The sequence below is a fragment of the Mus caroli genome, unplaced genomic scaffold, assembly GCF_978045245.1.
Source record: "Mus caroli unplaced genomic scaffold, Mus_caroli_1 scaffold_5, whole genome shotgun sequence".
Lineage (NCBI taxonomy): Eukaryota > Metazoa > Chordata > Mammalia > Rodentia > Muridae > Mus > Mus caroli.
In genome coordinates, this window is record NW_028227260.1 from 117,745,701 (window position 1) to 117,766,007 (window position 20,307).

At 42.4% G+C, this 20,307-nt stretch overlaps 1 protein-coding gene across 1 annotated transcript; it reads left to right on the plus strand.

The window, feature by feature from the left end:
- The first annotated feature begins 10,044 nt into the window (after window positions 1-10,044).
- On the plus strand, window positions 10,045-17,569 carry LOC110287449 (homeobox protein Rhox13). Its single transcript, XM_021154066.2, has 3 exons — window positions 10,045-10,532; window positions 11,791-11,836; window positions 17,450-17,569. Exons 1-3 carry the CDS (start codon window positions 10,045-10,047, stop codon window positions 17,567-17,569), a joined length of 654 nt encoding a protein of 217 aa, XP_021009725.1.
- Window positions 17,570-20,307: the final 2,738 nt, after the last annotated feature.

The following is a 20,307-nucleotide window of genomic DNA, read 5'->3' on the forward strand; positions in this document are numbered from 1 at the left end:
AAAATAAGCAAGACTCAGAAAGATGACACACAGTTTTAGCTGAATATGTAATATAGGTAATAAATATAAAGAGAGAAAATGGAAGAAGTGCCAGTTAGGAAGAGCAGGTGATGGAGGAGGAGGGGTAAAAGAGAGGATAATCTGAGAGGCGACCATGATCAAACTGCCACAGCCAGATGTGAAAACATCATTTTGTGCAATCAATATGTATGGTCGGTCTGCTGCCCATCCACTTCCTCTCGGGCATCAGAGGCCACTGTATGCCAGACAGAGGAGGGTCAAACAGAGCTGGGGACAAAGGTTCCACTGGCCTCCAGTCCAGCTGAGAATGCTGAGTGTGTTACATCTTGTGGAACAAAACCCAAGAGGTTTGAGCAGCCTGTGTGGAGCAGGTAGCCAGAGTCCTGGGTCTCTCAGCTACAGCTGCAACTGCAGCTGGAGGGGCAGGGCCAGGGGCAGGGGCAGGGGTAGGGGCAGGGGCAGGGACAGTGCTGTAAACAGCCACTGCCCTAATGTGAGCCTCTGCAGGCAGGAGGAGCAGGCCAGCCAGGTGGGTGAAGGCTTCAGGGAGAGAGAACTCTTCCCCCAAGTGTTACAGTTTAGTAAAGACAGGCACTCTCAGGCGATCCTCAGTGAAATGGCTTCTGTGCTTTATTCCATGTGAATGGACTATGTGAACCTTGAGGAGTGGGGTGGGATTTAGGGGTGAGTGTTTCCTATTGGCTGAGTTTGAGATGTTAGTGATGCTCTCTCTGCATGGGGAAGGACTCCAGGTGCAACATTATGTGACTGACTGCGAGTGGCCCTCTAGGTGGGTTGTTGTGATTACATGTTCCAGAGAAGGTACAGAAATAGATAGAGAGCAACTCCACTCCTGCCATTCTCAAACCTCTGAGAGTCCCAGGATCTGAGCTCACTCAAACTTACCAGTTCTTTATGCCTGTCTGGTGCCACGGCCCACTTTCCCTGCAAACACTGGATAAACAGAAATAAAAAAAAAATTAGAGTATAAACATTTTTTAAACTTCCTAGATTTTTCCCTCTTAGCATATCATACAATGAAGTAATCTAAAAGCTTTCTGAGAGAGAGTTACATTTGTGGATTTATTTATATATGTAACAATAATAAAGAAAAAGAGACCATGGATTTGAGGGGTAGTGCAGAGGCATGAGAGAAGTTAGAGGGAGAAGAAGGAAGGGCAGAAATGGTGTAATTATATTTTATCTAAAAATAAAATAATTTTTGGAATCTCCTAGAAAGAAGGGTGAGGCCTGATGGTGGTACTGCCACGTTCACTATGGGACCTTGGCTGGTGGTGCTTACAAGGTTACCAGCAAGCATGCATTAGGAAGGAAGAAACTCCATTAGAGAAACTTGAGGCAGGGATGGACAGAGAGCATAGCACACGTGGGTGCAGGAATTACAGTATAGATGATCAGGACAGAACAGGGTATTTTAAGTTCCGTGACTTTTGAGATGTGGTCAGCTATTTTCTTCTGTTCCTGAAAATGAAGATGGCTTAAAATTGGTTCTCAGGCAAAGCTAGCATGTTGGGTGCTGCTGTCTGAGGAGTTCTATACACCTCATTTACACGGTCAGCACACTTCTCTACAAAATGTGTTTGAGTAGGTTGTTGTCTTAGTCAGTGTTCTATTGCTGTGAAGAGACCCCATAATCACAGCAAATCTTATAAAGGAAAACATTTAATTGGGGATGACTTACAGTTTGAGTTTTAGTCCATTGTCATCGTGATGGGGAGCATGGCAGCATGCAGGCAGACAGAGTGCTCTGAAGTAACTGAGAGTTCTATGTCAGATCTATAGGAAGTTGAAAGAGAGTGACTCTGGGCTTGGCATGGGCCAAGGAAGTGACACACTTTGTCCCAATCCTTTCAAGTAGTGTCACTTTCTGGTGACCATGTATTTAAATCTATGAACCTATGGGGGCCATTCCATTCTCACTCAAGCCACCACATTCCACTCCCTTTTCCCTATATGCTTGTAGCCATATATATCTTAATGCAAAATGCATTTTTTCCAACTTCAAAAGTCCCCATAGTCTATCAACATCTCCATACTGTTTAAAAGTTTAAAGTTCAAAGTCTTTTCTGAGACTCAGGGTAACCTCTTAACTGTAACCCCTGTAAAATCAAAATGAAAAAGCAGAACACATACTTCCATCACACAATGGCACAGTTGTCAAAATTCAAACACCTCAAAGTTTCATACAAACATCTGGGCCAAGCTTTAAAAATGAAACCATCTAGCCATGATACTCCGGTGCTCATTTCCAGGAACACTAGGCTGCCCATAGAGGCATATTCTTTCCTGGTTGCCACAGTCACTGCTCTGCTTGATTTTCTTAATTACCTGTTACCTGTCTGGCCACGGTAGTGTTTGCACACTGATCATTGTACTTCCTTTAGGAAGAATGAATGAATGAATGATTTATTTAATTTATTTGTTTGTTTGTTTGTTTTACATATATGGGTGTTTTCTTGCATGTGAGTCTGTGCATCACATAGAAACCAGAAGAGGATTCAGATTCCCTGGAACTGGAACTATGGAAGGGCATGAGCCACCATGTACGTGATAGCAATTGAATCTGGCTCCTCTGAAGAGTAGCCAGTGCTCTTAACTGCCAAGCCATCTCCCTAGCCCCACCATTGTACTCTCTAATGATGTAAAATGTCAGACATTTCAAAGCAAAGAGAATCACAGGAAACCTATGAACCGTAATCTAGTTTCTATAATTATTCATAAACACCAATAATTATGTAATTATTTCATAATCGTGGAAAAATTGAAACCAAAATACATAACCTTCAGATTTTTAAGACACAATCTGCACTGGGTTTTAGAATGGTTGCCCTGTTGAAGAAACTTCTGCATGTGACCTACAACTGGTTTCAGTCATGTACATAGATCTTGTAAGCTCTTTTCTTAATGGAAAACACACACACGCACACACACACACACATACACATTCCACAATTTGAATTATGGATTAAACAACATATGCAGAATTCATTGTAATCTTATATGACCCTCTCTGTACCTATTGCTTGGTACATACTCTATAGTATTCAAATGAAATCTTCTTTTAGGGATGCTAAATATAAGGATCATCAAGGACTCACAATTTCAAATGAATAATATTTTTGAAATATTTTGGAAAATGAAAAAGATTAATATGAGTCTGTTATGAATCATGTATAAAAACATTGTGTGAATGTTCATATGCACACCCGTGCCTTATACTCCTCTCTCTGATCAGGCTCTGAAACTGATGAAGCTGATTTACACAGATCTCTTAAGAGGCCAAAGTGCTCTACCTGATTCACTGAAATGTGTAAAAATAATTACTTTGGTGCTCGGAAGGTGTTGGGTCCACTACTACAAGCAATGGTTGGAAGGCCACTGCAGCCTTGGATATCCTGGCACAGAAAGGGCATGAAATAAGCCAAGTAGTGGGGAACGAGGCCTGATGTACAGCCCTTGCTCAGGCTGTTGAGCTTGGTGCTTAACCCACAGTCACATAGAGACATAGAATACTTAGGGAAATATTCTCTCAGCTCTGGAATCACAAGATGAAATTTGGGAAGTCTAGGGGTTGCTTGACTGACTCCAGGCTACGTATGCTCCAGGCTACTTCTACCTTCCATTATGTTCCATTGCTATAATTACTATGGCAGAGGGGCAGAGGTCTCTCTGTTCCTGGCAGTATTTTTCAATAATTCTCTCTCCATCATCGAATTCACAGTTCACAGGATAGGTAGTCACATCAGAAAATGAACACACACACACACACACAAAGAGAGAGAGAGAGAGAGAGAGAGAGAGAGAGAGAGAGAGAGAGAGAGAGAGAGAGAGAGAGAGAGAGAGAGAGAGAGAGAGATCCTATTGGAGCCCTGGGTTCTGGGGTGGAGGGGAAGAGCCTGTAGACTCAGAACTGAGAGAATGACATTTGGCAATCTCAGAGAAGTGTAATATCCTGGAGTTCACTTGTCATCATCCTGACTTTGACCATGAAGCCTTTCCATATCCTCTTTCATGCTCAGACCTATATACAGTGTCAGCTGTCACTTAACCTGTGCTGAGGCTCCATGCCATGAATGTGGTGTGATGAAAGCATTTGCCTTGACAGTTCTTGTACTTCGGCCCTCAATGGTCCTTAGGTGGGTCCAGGGCCTCAGTAGGATCTGATCCTCTTTGACATGCCTACTTCTGATGACAGCATATCTGTTACAGGTTCCAAATGTATTTACTATCACTTAGCTGAAGGTGTTGCCTTTCTGTGAAGAGGACTTGGTGTTTACATGGGTGAGAAAGAAAGCCTTCATAACCTAACAATAGGGTGACTGAATTGGGGTGTACTTTCAGAAGAGGGACTCCATGCCTAACTATACTTGCGTTGGTGGGATGGGTATTGTGGGAAAATGTGCTCTCCTTGACTGTCCAGGGGAATTTTGATGTTTAAATGGAAGTAGAGATTTCCCACCATCCACTGAAGAAAATTTGGAAATATCCCTTCAGCCTTCTACTTCCAGAGCCTGAAAAATCCATCATGGGTGACTCAAAGCAGTCATTTTTTATAGTAATGTTCATATTACTAATGTTCATAACGTTAGATACATTCTGAGAAATGAGTTCCCAAGCAATTTAATTAGCATTCGGGCATTATATGTATATTCCATGGTATAGCTTACTGCTCACCTTTAGGCTCTGTGGTATACCCTATTGACAAACCCGATATGTGGAATGTTACAGTAGTTTGTGACCCAGTCTCTAATCATCCCAACTGCATCAGATTTTAACTGTGACTCTAATTTTCATATATAAACTCAAGCCCAGTAGTTTATATTTATATAAGATATAGTAAAAAAAATCTGGGCATGGTGGCACGTGCCTATAGTTCCAGCATTAAGAAGACAAACACAGGTACATTACCACAGATTTAAGGCTATCCTGGTCAACATAGCAAGTTATAAGATTTGAGGCTATCCTGGTCAACATAGCAAGTTACAAGATTTGAGGCTATCCTGGTCAACATAGCAAGTTACAAGACAGATAAGGATACGTAATGAGAGCTTGTCCCAAACAAACAAATAAACAGAATAAAAGAATCAGATCTATATGTGATATAAATAGAAATAATACACATAAGCTATAGTCTCAACTGTTGTGCTGGCTAATTTTATGTCAACTCAACACAATCTAGTTATTTTGGAAGAGGAAAGCTCAACTGAGAAAGTGCCTCCATCAGATTGGCCTATAGTGCACTTTCTTTCTTGTGTCAACAAAACAAAATATAATAAGATAAAACAAAGCCTCACATTGAAGTTGGACAAGGCAAACCACAGAAAGAAAAGTGTCCAAGAGAAGGAACAAGAATTGGAGACCCATTCTTTCACTCTCAAGAGTCCAATAAACATACTAAACTGAAAGCTCTAGTATATACACAGGGGACCTGGTACAAGCCCTGTGCATGCTGCCTCAATCTCTGTGAGTTTATATGAACTTTGCTCAGTTGGTTAGGAGGGCCTTGTTCTCCTGGGGTCCTTCATGATCTCTGGCTGTTTTCTCCCTTTTCTGACTCTTTCTCCTTTTTCTTCCCTGGGGTACCCTGGTCTCTGAGGGGAGGGATTTAAAATGATGGAGAAATCCCATTTAGAGCTGAGTATGAGGAGCAAGGAATTGTTAAAGACAGCTTGATCAGACTATTTTCAGTAATACAGAAGTCAGAAGCGTCTGTTCTGTCAAAGGCTCGGGGAGTACTAGTCTAGTGTTGGGATTGACATTCAGTTAAGGTCCCCTAATTTGGAGCAAAACCATGTGTGCCCCACCCCAGCATGTGCTTAATGTATCTTACACCACCCACACTACCTGAGCTCTGGAATGTCTGATAGCATATGACCTGAGCTGTGTCCCATCAGTGGCACTTCTGGTTTCAGGCTGACTCCCAAAGCTCAGGTGTCTCCTGAGTTGGACTCCTGCTATGGACCTGGATGAGTTTCCACTTTTCCTCTGCCTCCTTCCTCTACCTGGCTGCTGTACATGTGAGCAATATCAAAACCTGTGCCAGGAAATCACCTCTTTAACATGCTTGATACAGTTGACTTTGTGGTACACTGCACTTTTTTTTATTACATACATGAAAACAATGATGCCATACTCATTTCAAAATATTAAGTGCCCATCTCCTGAGCATCACAGAATGTAATCAGGTGCACGCCAGGGTTGAATTCACATGCCCATTCTCTCCTGCTGTTGATTGCAAGATGGTCCTAGGAAGATGAGACCAGTGCAAGCCAGAAGACAGAAAGCTAACACAAAATCTATCTTATGTGGAGAGTTCTTAAGCATTGTGGAAGAAACCTAAAGGATTGGGGAGATGCTTTTCAGGGGGAGTAAACAGTAGTTACTGATGCACCGGCTTTCTGAAGCAAAAGTAAAGGATGTCAAACCCTGCAGTGAACTCAATGAACTCTGACGATCTCCCTGTCCTGTGCCATTGGTGTTACTCCCTATTTCACAGTTAAGGAAGCTGGGAATGAATGAGGCATTTCATTCAGGGTCTCAAGATATACAGACCTGAGGCATGGGGATTTAGCCTCCCCTTCTCACTTCACAACACCCTGCTCATCCCATTTTCCTTCTATTTTTTTTCCTTTAAAAAAATTTGGAGGGAGTGCTGTCTGTAGAGTGCTCCCCCCCATATAGGGTGAAGTAAAAGCTGAGAAATTGTGGTCTTCACAGTCCCATTGGAAGACTAGGCTTTATGATTTAAAGCCCCAGTGGCCTGCAGGTTCCTGGGGGGTGGAGGGGGAGCGCAGGAGAGGTTTCATGTCTGGATAGCTTGCTCCTCCTCTGGTAATGGGGCACCGTGCAGAAAATGTTATCTTCTCAGACTGCCTGCCCCCCAGGGAGTTTCTGGGGTTTTTTTTAATGGATCTACATGCAGTTTGGGTAGCCATCTAACATCCATCCACTTCCAGCAATGGCTCATGTACTGGGACACTCTGTCACCTTTAAGGGAAGCCCATGATGTCCCAGTGAACTTGGTAATGACCACACTAATGCTACTTATCAGCTGTTCTGAGGCACCATACCCCAACCCCAAGCATTTCCCCTTCACCAGCAGCCCCCTTCCTCCATAGCTGCCTATCCTCAGATGCTTCACAGTGCTGAGGATAGAATCCAGGGCCTCACTCCACAATGTGCTACTGGGCTTATGCTGTTTCTTTCTTTGCCTACTGCTCTCTTGCTCCTCTGCAGTTAGAATCCAGAGGTCTCCTGGAAAGTGCATGGTAGTCAACAAAGGGGAAAAACTGTCCCCTGAGGCCCATATCCAAGGAGTAAGAAACCCTGGACCACCCACCCCAGCAAGGACACTGAGAGCAAGAGAGAGGCCTGAGTTGCTGAGGAGTCCCTATCCCAACTCGGTCCCCAACACTGAGCACCTCCCTCACAGTTTCCATCCCATGCCTCCATAATAAAGGAGTGGCCTAGGGAGCCCTCCCTATTCTCTTGAATGCCATCAATAAAGTTCACTGCACTCCCCCCCCAAAAAAAATTTCAGGACCCTTTCCATGGCTCAGCATCACTGGAAAGACACCAGATTTCTGCGTTGGAAGGTTGCAGACTCAGAGTCTCTCTCTCTCTCTCTCTCTCTCTCTCTCTCTCTCTCTCTCTCTCTCTCTCTCTCTCTCTCTCAAGATTTTAGGGATATACATCTTATTTTTTGTTAGATATTTTCTTCATTTACATTTCAAATGCTATCCCGAAAGCTCCCTATACCCCCCCCCCGCCCTGCTCCCCAACCCACCTACTCCTGCTTCCTGGCCCTGTCATTCCCCTGTACTGGGGCATATGATCTTCGCAAGACCAAGGGCCTCTCTCTACACTATGAAACCCATGGGCAGCCAAGTAATCAAGTTTTATAAATATACAAAAGGCATTATAAGGGCACATGACACTTTTTTCAGAAAAATAATAGGTATGTGTGTTAGCCACGTCAGGAGTGGGAGAAAGTCAGTAACCCTCTTCCTAACAGATTTTCTAGGGTTTTTTCTGCTTTGGGAAATTTTGGAAGGTTGGGATTAAAGATTCAGCCAAATGTGATTTGTTTTATTCTTATTTTTATTTATGTGTATTGTGTGATCACAGGTAAATACTACATGTATGGGGGTATCCTCAGAGTTTTTTGATAAATGCTGGATGCCCTGAAAGTACAGTTACAGGTGGTTGTGAGCTGGCTGATGTGGAAGCCAGACTCTGATCCTCTGCCAGAGTAGTAAATGCTCTTAATCAGTGAACCATCTATATCTGTGCAGTCCCCTAATGTTTACTTATTTATTTTTATTTTTCTATTAATTGTTTTATTTATTTTTACCAAAACTTTTGTGTAAGCTATTTAAAGATTTATATCCTTGTACTTACTCAAAAGAAAGCTCTTTTAAAAAAATCAAATGATTCCCTATTCAATTATGAACAGATTTATCCACTCATTTTACATCTATATCATGTATATACTATGAACTATGCCCCAGATATTTTTTAAAAGTTTGAATAGTTAAATGTTTACCTTCACTCCAACAGGCGTAGGGGACCCTATCAACATTCTCAGTCTCCGTGATAAGAATTGAACCAAATATTTCGTGTGGAATGTAATAGAGATTAATTATGAAAATCTGTGGTATTTTATTTTATGTATTTACTGTATTTTATTATGCAGATCATTTAATTTTTTTTGGAGTGGGTATTGGTGTGTGTCTTTTGTTGTTGTTGTTGCTTTTGTTTGGTTGGTTGGTTGGGTTTTAGTTTTCTGAGGCAGAATTTCAATGTGTGGCCCTGGCTGTCCTGAAACTAGATCTGTAGACCAGGCTGCCCTCTAACTCACAGAGACCTGCCTGCTTCTGCCTCCCGAGTGCTGTGATTAAAGCCATACAGTACCACTTCCCAGCTGTTTGTTTTTTGACAGTGTCATTAACTAGATCAGACCCAGTCTCAAGATCTTGGTTGTACTTAAAGAACAATGGCTAGCTAGCACTCAGTGTACTAATAGGGACTCTTGAATTAACAGCCACTAAGCAGATTGTGTCCGCTTAGTTTTCAGCCCATGCTCTGAGCAGCCAGTGGAGGGTGAAGCCAAAAGAAATTTCTAGGTGTTCACACAAGAATCCTGTGGTCAGTATGTGTTCTTACCTTTCTCCCATACTATATTTCCAAATTATTTTGCATTTCTGCACAGTCTACTGGTCGTGATAATCTCTATAATCCATGAAGAATAGGCAGCCCATGTATGTGCGAATGTGCATGCAAGGGTGCAAGTTAAAGCAGCTGCACGCCCCTCCCCCCTCACAACCCGTCCGCAGGCCCCACATGTTTTGGGCCATACCCCTGTCACTTGTATGACTAAACAAACACTAAGTTGATCGAGTCCGCTTAGTTTTCAGCCCATGCTCTGAGCAGCCAGTGGAGGGTGAAGCCAAAAGAAATTTCTAGGTGTTCACACAAGAATCCTGTGGTCAGTATGTGTTCTTACCTTTCTCCCATACTATATTTCCAAATTATTTTGCATTTCTGCACAGTCTACTGGTCGTGATAATCTCTATAATCCATAAAGAATAGGCAGCCCATGTATGCGCGAATGTGCATGCAAGGGTGCAAGTTAAAGCAGCCGCACGCCCCTCCTCCCTCACAACCCATCCGCAGGTCCCACATGTTTTGGGCCATACCCCCATCGCTTGCACGACTAAACAAACACCATCTATTGTAACATGTGGGCAGAAAGCCACTGGCAGTCCATCACTGAAAAAAGAGCCAGCAGCGCCCATCTTGAGGGGAGTGTGATGACGTCGACCGTGATACACATGGAGAACGTGTGGAGCATGCGCACAAGTTCCCGGTTGTCGTCATCTCTCATCCAGTTCCTCACTTTCCGCTGGCTTCCGTCTGGACCGGTAACAGACGCTGGGCTTCGAGGTCATTTTTTTTCCCTAGGGCCCCGAAGCCGTTGGTGGCTTCGGCCAGGTTCTAGTCATGGCCCACGGGGTCCCTTCTGACCACAATTACTACCTTGTGGAGTGCAAGGAGGAAACAAATGCTGGAGCCCAGGCAGGGGCCATGGCCGCCACCTCAACTGAGGAGGCTCCAGGGGCTGTGGCGGTGGCGCAGCCAGCGGTGGCAAGCAGCCATGACAGTCGCGGAGCCGTAGGCTGTGCCACTGTCGAGGAGAGTGAAAGCGACTCCTCCGACTCCTCCTCCGACGAGAGTGATGACTCGAGCACCAGCGATGAGGATACTTCAGATGCTGAGGAGGCGGCAGCTCCCTCGGTGGCTGCCGCTGCTGCTCCTCCAACTGTTCCTGCTGCCGCTGCTATTCAGATTCCGGGGCCGTACCGCTACCGCCCCCCTCGCCGCCATGCTCGCCGTCGTCGTCGTGAACCGCCATTCCACTTCGCACAGTGGCAGGTCGAGGAAATGGAAAGCCTGTTTGAAGAGACCCAGTACCCGGATGTGCTTACAAGGTATGTGGCTTGCACCGGGAGCTCTTCAGCCTTCGTGGGCTTTGGCTCATGATGAGGGGCCCTTCGGTTCTTCCGGGCCCTGTTTTCCCTATGGCCGTCCAAGCCACAGATGGGCACTCCCCGAGGAGTGCGTATGGGACGGTGCTGACTTGGGTGGGTATCAGGAGCAGTGTGGCTAATGTGCAGTGCTGGTGTGAATCAAATGTACCTTCTGGTCGCCACCACTCGTTTCCAGTTATATCTAAATTTCTGTAAAAATATGGAGAGAAAAAGAGTATAGCATGCCAAATTACTTTGATTGCTCAAAGTTCACCAGCAGTAACTATTTGCTTTTTGTTGGGTGATCCCTCACCAGTAGTCTTGTCAGCTTTTCAGGGAAAGCTTTTCAGCTTTTCCGTTTCCCTTTCCCCTCCCCCTAGTGTTTTGTACCTTGCTATGCTTTCTTTCTTTGAATTTAAGGCCCCCCCCGCCCCCGAAGTAATTGAAATTATGCCACCTTTAGCATAAGACTGGTATGGTTTTTTGCAGAATTCCCTTCCTTTTAGAAGTTGGACATTATTCCATGATATTGATAGCTGATGTTTTGTTTTAAGTCTGTGTGTGTGTGCGCGCGCGCACATTTCTAAATACATATATACAAGGTGCTCAGACAGTATTAATGTTAGTTATATATATGTTTTCAAGGCTGTGATCCTCCTGGGGAAGATTATTTCTCCCTTAGCATCCTTGTTGTCTATAATTCTTCTCCTAGAGTTGAGACCTCAGGAGCAGGCCTTGTTCACATCAGCATGTCTGTTGTTGTTGTTGTTGCTGCTGCTGCTGCTGCTGCTGCTGTTCTTGTTGTTGTCCTCGCTCGGCTCATGTTTAGGTAGTCAGTCAGTTTTACTGGCATTGGCATCAGGTAGTCAGTCAGTTTTACTGGCATTGGCGTCGGAAGTAAGGAGCACTGCTGTACAGCTGCAGTGACAGAACATTTTTGGTTTTGAAATTAGTATCATTTGCTCAGCATAGAGTTCTGCATTTGCTTTTATTGTTTTAATAGTCTGTTAAAAAATCATTTATCCCAGCTAGTGGTTAAAAATTTTTGTCATGAGGTGAGACCCTTTCAAAGTAAGGCTGGTTCTGAAACTGAAAACTAAATGTTGGAGGAGTTTTAAGGGAAGATGGTGGATATTTAAAAAGAACACAGAAATCATATATGAGGTTGCATCGCATATAAAACACTGAATGCTATATATTTGTGTTTTTCTTTCCACAGGGGAGAGCTTGCAAGAACTTTGAATGTGCCTGAGGTCAAAGTGAAGGTCAGTAAATCAAAAAAGAAAAATGCACTTGGGAAGTCGGTATATAGCCTTCCCTGGACTTTGGATAGCCTTGTCCTAGATGCGTTGAAATCAATGAGTTTTCTTTTTTTATGGTGGCAAACAAAGTGTTCCATTTATTTTTTAGTGTGTGTATGTGCACATAAGCATACCTATACATATGTGTATTCATGCATGCGAGTGCATAAACACACTGTTATGCATGGTATACTGTGGAAGTCTGTGAACAACCTCAGATAGCCGTCATCATTTTCTACCTTATTTAAATGCAGCTCTCTTTGTTGTTAATCACTGCACAAGCCCGATTGGCTGCTCTGGACATTTCCAGGGATTTTTGTTTCCACCTCCCATTTATCATAGGGACGCTACCACTTCCAGCTTCCTGTGGGTTCTGTGGGATTTGGACTCAGTCTGTGAGCTTGCAATAAAAGTACCTTACCCCTTAATTCATTGATCTAAACCCCAAACAAGTTTTGAGTTTTGTATTTCCAGGTTGGAAAACAGAATGTAGGTGTTCTAGCTTGTAATTCTTTCCCATTACTGCAGAAAATCAGATAAACAACCAGATAAAAGGGAAAAAACTCTTTCTTACTCTGTGTTCATTCATATATACATATATGCATATAATACATGTCCAGGTATGAACATGTGCATAAATATCTGATAATTGAAGTTTATATCCTTTTTTCCTTGCTTTAAGGGAAACTATCTATATAGAGTCATTTTGGATGTGCTATGACTTTGGAAATATTTAAAGTAATTCAAGGGATGCCAGTGACAGTGAAATTTGGGGCAGAGACTGGGCAGACTTGAGCATAATTCGTTGCTATTTTAACATTGTTTCTTTCTTTCATGGTTATAGGTATTTGTGTATATTTAGGGGTCTCAGGTAACTCAGGTTGGCCTTAAATTCAGTGTGTATCTAAGGATGACCTTGAACTAACAGTTCTTTTGCATCTACCTCCTGAGTGCTGAGTTTATTGAGGTGTAATACACACCTTGCAACATCCCTACATAAAAGGAGTATCATCTCTAAGTAGGCAGCCTTCTTAGCATATGTTGTTCATTGTGCAACATATGCAATTCTTATGACTCAGTTAGTCAGAGACTTAGACCACTTGCCCTTCATTCTTAAGTTGTCCCCATTTATCTGTTTTGTGTCCAGAACATCAGAGCTAAAAGTGCTAAATTTCATAGGGAAAAAACAAACAAACAACAACAAAACAGACATCTGCATCTAAGTGAGTGGCGGAGCTGGAAGGAGACTGGAGAGTCTTGATGGCTAACCCTTTTGTCATATCTGAGTAAGGGGATAATAGGGAGTACTATCCCTTCACTTTGATTTTCTGCCATTCTGAGTTGTAGCCAACCTGCCAGAATAGTTAAATTGGTGTTGAGAGGCCTGGAAGAACTGTCTAAAACTTAAAAAGACTAATATTAAACAAGTTTCAGCTAACTTACTAAGGATGCAAACTTTGTGGAAAATTACATAAAGTCAAAAATACAGGTTGCCACAGTCAGCTATTGGATGTATCACAGGGCTCCCAATGGAGAAGCTAGAGAAAGTACCCAAGGAGCTAAAGGGATCTGCAACCCTATAGTTGGAACAACATGATGAACTAACCAGTACCCCGGAGCTCTTGTCTCTAGCTGCATATGTATCGAAAGATGGCCTAGTCGGCCATCACTGGAAAGAGAGGCCCATTGGACTTGCAAACTTTATATGCCCCAATATAGGGGAATGCCAGGGCCAAAAGAATGGGAATGGGTGGGTAGGGAAGTGGGGGGTGCTATGGGGGACTTTTGGGATAGCATTGGAAATGTAATTGAGGAAAATATGTAATAAAAAATATTAAAAATTAAAAAAAAATACAGGTTGCAAATTCCAATGGCCAATGCAGAAGTGAGTCTCTGCATAACTGGAAACGTGGGAAATTTCTTTCTCATTTCAAGGGCGTTACTTTGAAGATGTGGGTTTTGTTTCTGGAGGATGAACTTGACTTCAGGGCAGTCCTACCTATCCTATTCACAGGAATTTTCTGTCCTTGAGAAAGCAAAGACTAACACCTCGGCCTTGAACCCAAAGAAGCTAAATGCTTCATGGCAAAACAAAAAAAAGGCATAGAAAACATGGTGTGTCTTAGTTTTGGATCTTGCTCGGGGCAGTGTAGAACAGAATTCCCACATAGCAGGCCCCTGAGTGCTAGCATCCTAACACCACAAGTAGGACCTACAGTAGGACCAGGCTCAGGTGGGAGACTCTGGGAGGAAGAAGAGAGGCTTTCTCCAGGATGGAGAGACAGAGTGAGAGGAAAAAAAAAGCTGAAGGAGTAGGGGATTTCCCCCTCTCCGTGCTCACAGGCCAGTGCACTGCAGCTGTAGAGACACTGATATACTGCAGCTCCAGAGACAGCACGGCCACAGGACACGAGAGAAGAGAAAACACCCCTGTGCTCCCGTTTGCACACGCTGCAGTGTGAACTTTCTGAAGCCTTCCTGCCCGATTTGCCTTTTCTTCTGGCAAACATAATCGATGGGCTTGAAGAATCAAACATGGGAAAGTCTGGGCTAACATGAGCTCCAGTGAGTCAGCCACTGGGGCTTTGGTTGAGTTCATGGAGGCATCCTGGTGGTAGGTTCAAGTTCACCTCGGCAGGGCTTCGGTCCAGTGGGTGATCTTTAGACTGTACAGCCCCATGATAGAGGGTTCCAGACAGGAAGACAAAGTGTACGCCATCACAAGTATGCAGTTTGAGAACTCCCTAATGTAGCAGGTACATGGAACGCATTCACTGAGAATTGGACTCTAACAGGTGATTGTGACTGTATCTCCCTATTTAGCCAATATTTAGAAAGAGCCTATTTATTTATTTATCTATTTTTAAGGGAAAACTCTATTTTTATTAGATATTTTCTTCATTTACATTTCAAATGCTACCCTGAAAGTCCCCTATATGCTTCCCCCACCCTGCTCCCCAACCCACCAAATCCTGCTTCCTGGCCCTGGCATTCCCCTGTATTGGGGCATATAATCTTCGCAAGACCAAGGGCCTCTCCTCCCATTGATGGCCAACTAGGCCATCCTCTGCTACATATGCAGCTAGAGACACGATCTCTGGGGGTACTAGTTAGTTCATACTGTTGTACCTCCTATGGGGCTACAAACCCCTTCAGCCCCTTTGGGTTCTTTCTCTAGTTCCTCCATTGGGGGCCCTGTGTTCCATCCTATAGATGACTGTGAGTATCCACTTTTATACTTGCCAGGCACTGGCATAGCCTCACAGGAGACAGCTATATCAGGATCCTGTCAGCAAACTCTTGCTGGAATATGCAATAGTGTTTGCATTTGGTGGCTGATTATGGGATAGATCCCTGGGTGGGGCAGTCTGTCTGGATGGCCTTTCCTTCAGTTTCTGCTCCAAACTTTGTCTCTGTATCTCCTCCAGTGGGGGTTTTGATCCCTCTTCTAAGAAGGAACGAAGACCTTTTTGGTCTTCCTTCTTTTTGGTTTTCTTATGTTTTGCAAATTGTATATTGGGTATTCTAAGTTTCTGGGCTAATATCCACTTATTAGTGAGTGCATATCACGTGTGTTCTTTTGTGATTGGGTTACCTCATTCAGGATGATATCCTCCAGATCCATCCATTTGCCTAAGAATTTCATAAATTAGTTGTTTTTAATAGCTGAGTAGCACTCCATTGTGTAAATGTACCATAATTTCTGTATCCATTCCTCTGTTGAGGGACATCCAGGTTCTTTCCAGCTTCTGGCTATTATAAATAAGGCTGCTATGAACATAGTGGAGCATGTGTCCTTCTTACCGGTTGGGACATCTTCTGGATATATGCCCAGGAGAGGTATCGCTGGATCTTCCAGTAGCACTATGTCCAATTTTCTGAGGAACCACCAAACTGATTTCCAGAGTGGTTGTACAAGCTTGCAATCCCACCAACAATGGAGGAGTGTTCCTCTTTCTCCACATCCTCACCAGCATCTGCTGTCACCTGAATTTTTGATCTTAGCCATTCTGACTGGTGTGAGGTGGAATCTCAGGGTTGTTTTGATTTGCATTTCCCTGATGATTAAGGATGTTGAACAATTTTTCAGGTGCTTCTCAGCCATTCGGTATTCCTCAGGTGAGAATTCTTTGTTTAGCTCTGAGCCCCATTTTTTAATGTGGTTATTTGAATTTATGGAGTCCAGCTTCTTGAGCTCTTTGTATATATTGGATATTAGTCCCCTATCAGATTTAGGATTGATAAAAATCCTTTCCCAATCTGTACCCCATTTTAATAGGGTTATTTGGTTTTGTGGAATCCAATTTCTTGAGTTTTTTATATATATTGGACATTAGTCCCCTATCAGATTTTGGATTGGTAAAGATCTTTTCCCAATCTGTTGGTGGCCTTTTTGTCTTATTGACAGTGTCCTTTGCCTTATAGAAACTTTGTAATTTTATGAGGTCCCATTTGTCAATTCTTGATCTTACAGCATAAGCCACCGCTGTTCTGTTCAGGAATTTTTTCCCCTGTGCCCATATCTTTGAAGCTCTTTCCCACTTTCTCCTCTATAAGTTTCAGTGTCTCTGGCTTTATGTGGAGATCCTTGATACACTTAGATTTGACCTTAGTACAAGGAGATAGGAATGGATCTATTCGCATTCTTCTACATGATAACCGCCAGTTGTGGCAGCACCATTTGTTGAAAATGCTGTCTTTTTTCCACTGGATGGTTTTAGCTCCCTTGTCAAAGCTCAACTGACCATAGGTATGTGGGTTCATTTCTGGGTCTTCAATTCTATTCCATTGATCTACCTGTTTGGCACTGTACCAGTACCATGCAGTTTTTTTTATCACAATTGAAATAGCCAATTTATGACCCCGTTCCCTGACAACATTGTCTTTTACTCTTTGTAAATCTGTACTCTTTCTTTGCCTTTTGAAGAAGATTGCACTTTGTATGCCTAGTGTGCCCTCTGTTCTCAGCAGGATTCTGGAGGTATAGCTAAGCTTCCCATTCAATAGAATAGATATTATTGAAGTGTTTAGATAAAACCATGGCCTATTGAAAAGGTTGGCACACAGCTGATCCTTGCTTTTGTGAACCAAATAGAAAATTCAGTGTTGGGCTGGCAAGATGACTCAGCAGGCAAGATCACTGACTGCTCTTCTGAAGGTCCTGAGTTCAAATCTCAGCAACCACATGGTGGCTCACAACGCCCCCCCCCAATGAGATCTGACGCCCTCTTCTGGTGCATCCAAAGACAGCTACAGTGTATTTATGTACAATAATAAATAAATCTTTGGGCTGAAGCGAGCAGGGACTGAGCAAGCGAAGCTGACAGGAGTGAGCGGGGCCGACTGGAGCGAGTGGGCTTGACCAGAGCAAGTAGAGGGAGGTCCTAAAAATTCAATTCCCAACAACCACATGAAGGCTCACAAACATCTATAAAGCTACAGTGTACTCACATACATAAAATAAATAAATAAATATTTAAAAGAAAAAAAAAAAGAAAATTCAGTGTTATGAGCCTTCTCTTGGCTGTGGGGGTGGTAGGCAGTGCTAACCCCAATCCTGTCATCCTCTGATTTTAGGTGTGGTTTACCAATCGGAGAGCGAAGCAGAGGAAGATTGAGAGACGTGAAATGCTGAGAAATATTCCGCCTGGTGCCGAAGACTTCATTTTCATAACCGATTTTGAAGAGCCTTCTTAATGTGCCATATTTGGTCGGTAGACAAATGGCAAATTGGCAACCTCTGTGCCCAATGCCAAGCTTAACTATTCAGCATGCATGTTAACAATAAAAGCATGAATTTCCAAGTTCTTTAATTTTATGTGCTTTCTGGGGGTTTGTAGGGCACAATGTATGCTATTCAGGATGTATGTTATTTAAGCAGAATCACAAGTTCTTATTTTATGGAGTGATGTTTCTAAGTCACTAGTATTGCTTGCACAGAGGAGTACTCTCTATGCATGGTAGTTGTGACACAGTGGGACACTTAAGCCTTCTTAATTTAGGCTCACATTATCCTTTGAGCAAGGGATTCAATAGTAACCCTGTTAGCAGGGAACTAAAGAGAAGGTAGGCACAGAAAGTATTTATGATGATGGTTATTTTCACTGGTGGTGTATACCAATTACTTTTCCATTTTAATGATAGTAATTTTTTCTCACATAATATATCCTGATAATGGTTTTCCTTCCCTCTGCTCCTCCGAGTCCTCCCCTCTCATCTGGATCCACCCCCTATTTGTCTCTCATTAGAAAACATACAGGTTGCCAGGTGGTGGTGGTGCATGGCTTTAATCCCACCACTTGGGAGGCTGGGTCAGGGAGATCTCTGTGAGTTTCAGGCCAGCCTGGTCTACAAAGTGAGTTCCAGGACAACCAGGGCTACACGGAGTAACTCTATCTCAAAAAAAAAAAAAAAAAAAAAAAGGAATGAAAGAAAGGAGGGAGGCATGGAAGGAGGGAAGGAAAGAAGAAAAGCAGGCATACATGCTTCTAAGGGTAATAATAAAATGAAACATAATAAATATAACAAAACTAACACATTGGAATTAGACACAATGCTATGAGTCTGGGGTCATTCATTCACCATGATGATGAATAAATTTGAAGAAGGAGAAGCTTTATTAAATACTGGCAGAAGGTTCCCATGGTGCCAAGATTGCAACTGAGAGCGCTCCCAAGACGTAGCATCTAGTCATATCAATCCAAGGTTTATGGAGTGAAAAAAAATCACAAGATTGCATGCACTCTGTCCACATGTAGGCAGGGTCTAAATTTAACATAGATATCTTGCAGTTGTCCTAATCATTGATCAGAGTTAGCAAGTTTGATTACAAAAGCAGAAATAGAAGTTAGTTTTAAGACCTAATTATCTTGCTAGAACCGCAGATTTTATAAGATCAGTCAATAGTATTCAACATCTAGGGGTGGGGACGGGGAATTGGATTGTTAGGATACAACCTACACAAGTTAAGGGCTTGTATGCTAAAGGTGGGGGTTTTGGTTGGTTGGTTTTGGTCTCTCAAGCATTGTAAATCTAAACTTTAAATGTAGTATTATTACATTCTCCCCTTGAGTTGTATCCTGAGTTAAATCTTCAATAACATTGTGGTGGCTACCTATTATTTCTAAAGTCTTATTTCTAAAGTCTCAACCTTTTGGTGGAAGGGAACTCTCTACCAACCAAAATATTAGGTTTACTTTGAACCTACTATTCCAGCATTTTGTTGAGGATAAAGGGCTAAGTACTCTTTTATGTAACTGGTTCTCAGCTGAAATTAGGACTTTGTTGTAAGGTGCTCATGAAGTCTGAAATGCTAGCTAAAGGTCGAGGGTTGGGAGTTTCGGCAGTGGAGGGAAATTTGTCACTGACCCAGCTGAAGAGACACCAATCGTATCAGGTAGAGTGGTTCACTTCAGCTTTAGCAAGTCTAGGGCGCCTGTCATTTGAAGCAGTTTGTGGTCTGCAGCTGCCAACACAAGCTAAACCTTGGGAACGTAAAGGAAAAAACTTTTCATTTAAAACTTACCCCTCAGGAATAAGCAGTAGGTATAGACGCTTATGCTGTTGATTGATAGGGGTATTTATGTGGAGTCCATTTGACCTGTGATACGTGGCTCTAAGTTGTGTCTTTGTGTACCTTACATGGATATTTATAATTTACAAAAAGATAATATTTTAGTATATTAGTTTATTGTTGATTTTAATCTGTACAGAAATTCATATTGTAAAAAAAAAAAAAAAGCAGTAGACTCGTCCCTTTGAGTCATAGTAAAAGCTTGAGAGCCCAGAAGATAATCCTTAGTAAAAAAAAACATGAGCATTTCCTCTCTGAGGGCTGGCTACATACATATATATATATTGGCAGAAATGTTTATAACATAATAAAGGGCATCTTTAAGTTTCTATTTAAAAGACATCTAAACTTTTACATTTTAAGCTTCTGACTGTGATATTAGTCAGTGTTTTTATCAGAGTTAGATTAAAAGCTTCTCAGAATTGCACTGAATAATATGTTAAAATTATGAATTTAAATTAAAATCAGAAATGTTAGCATCATATTCTATCTTCTTAGAACCTTATAAATTTTATAAACCTCAAACCATTTTCTAGTCATTGCAAAGGACTTTTTTTAAAAAAAAACAAACAAAGGAACAGTAAAAAGTTACATTGACATCTGTTTATTTTTTTTTTTTCATCATGTCAGCAAAGTCTGTGAGTTTCTTTTTTTATCAGGAGACCTAATGGCTCTAGAAAAAAAAAACATGGCCTGATTTTCATATATGAAATGCATTGACCAGGTAGCTACTATTAAACTGATAAAGCTACAGTTAGCCATCAATACCATCAGACATCTGAGAAGGATAAATTTGAACAAGGAGTATAAACCAAATGGCCTCTGTATCAATTCAAATGACAGAGACCTATTGGCTCTCTGC

What these genes read in the sequence shown, in the direction of transcription:
- LOC110287449 (XM_021154066.2), top strand. Translation starts at nt 10,045, where the DNA reads ATGGCCCACGGGGTCCCTTCTGACCACAATTACTACCTTGTGGAGTGC. An exon ending in TACCCGGATGTGCTTACAAG is followed by an intron (nt 10,533 to 11,790) that starts GTATGTGGCTTG and finishes TTCTTTCCACAG; the next exon opens with GGGAGAGCTTGCAAGAACTT. An exon ending in TGCCTGAGGTCAAAGTGAAG is followed by an intron (nt 11,837 to 17,449) that starts GTCAGTAAATCA and finishes CTCTGATTTTAG; the next exon opens with GTGTGGTTTACCAATCGGAG.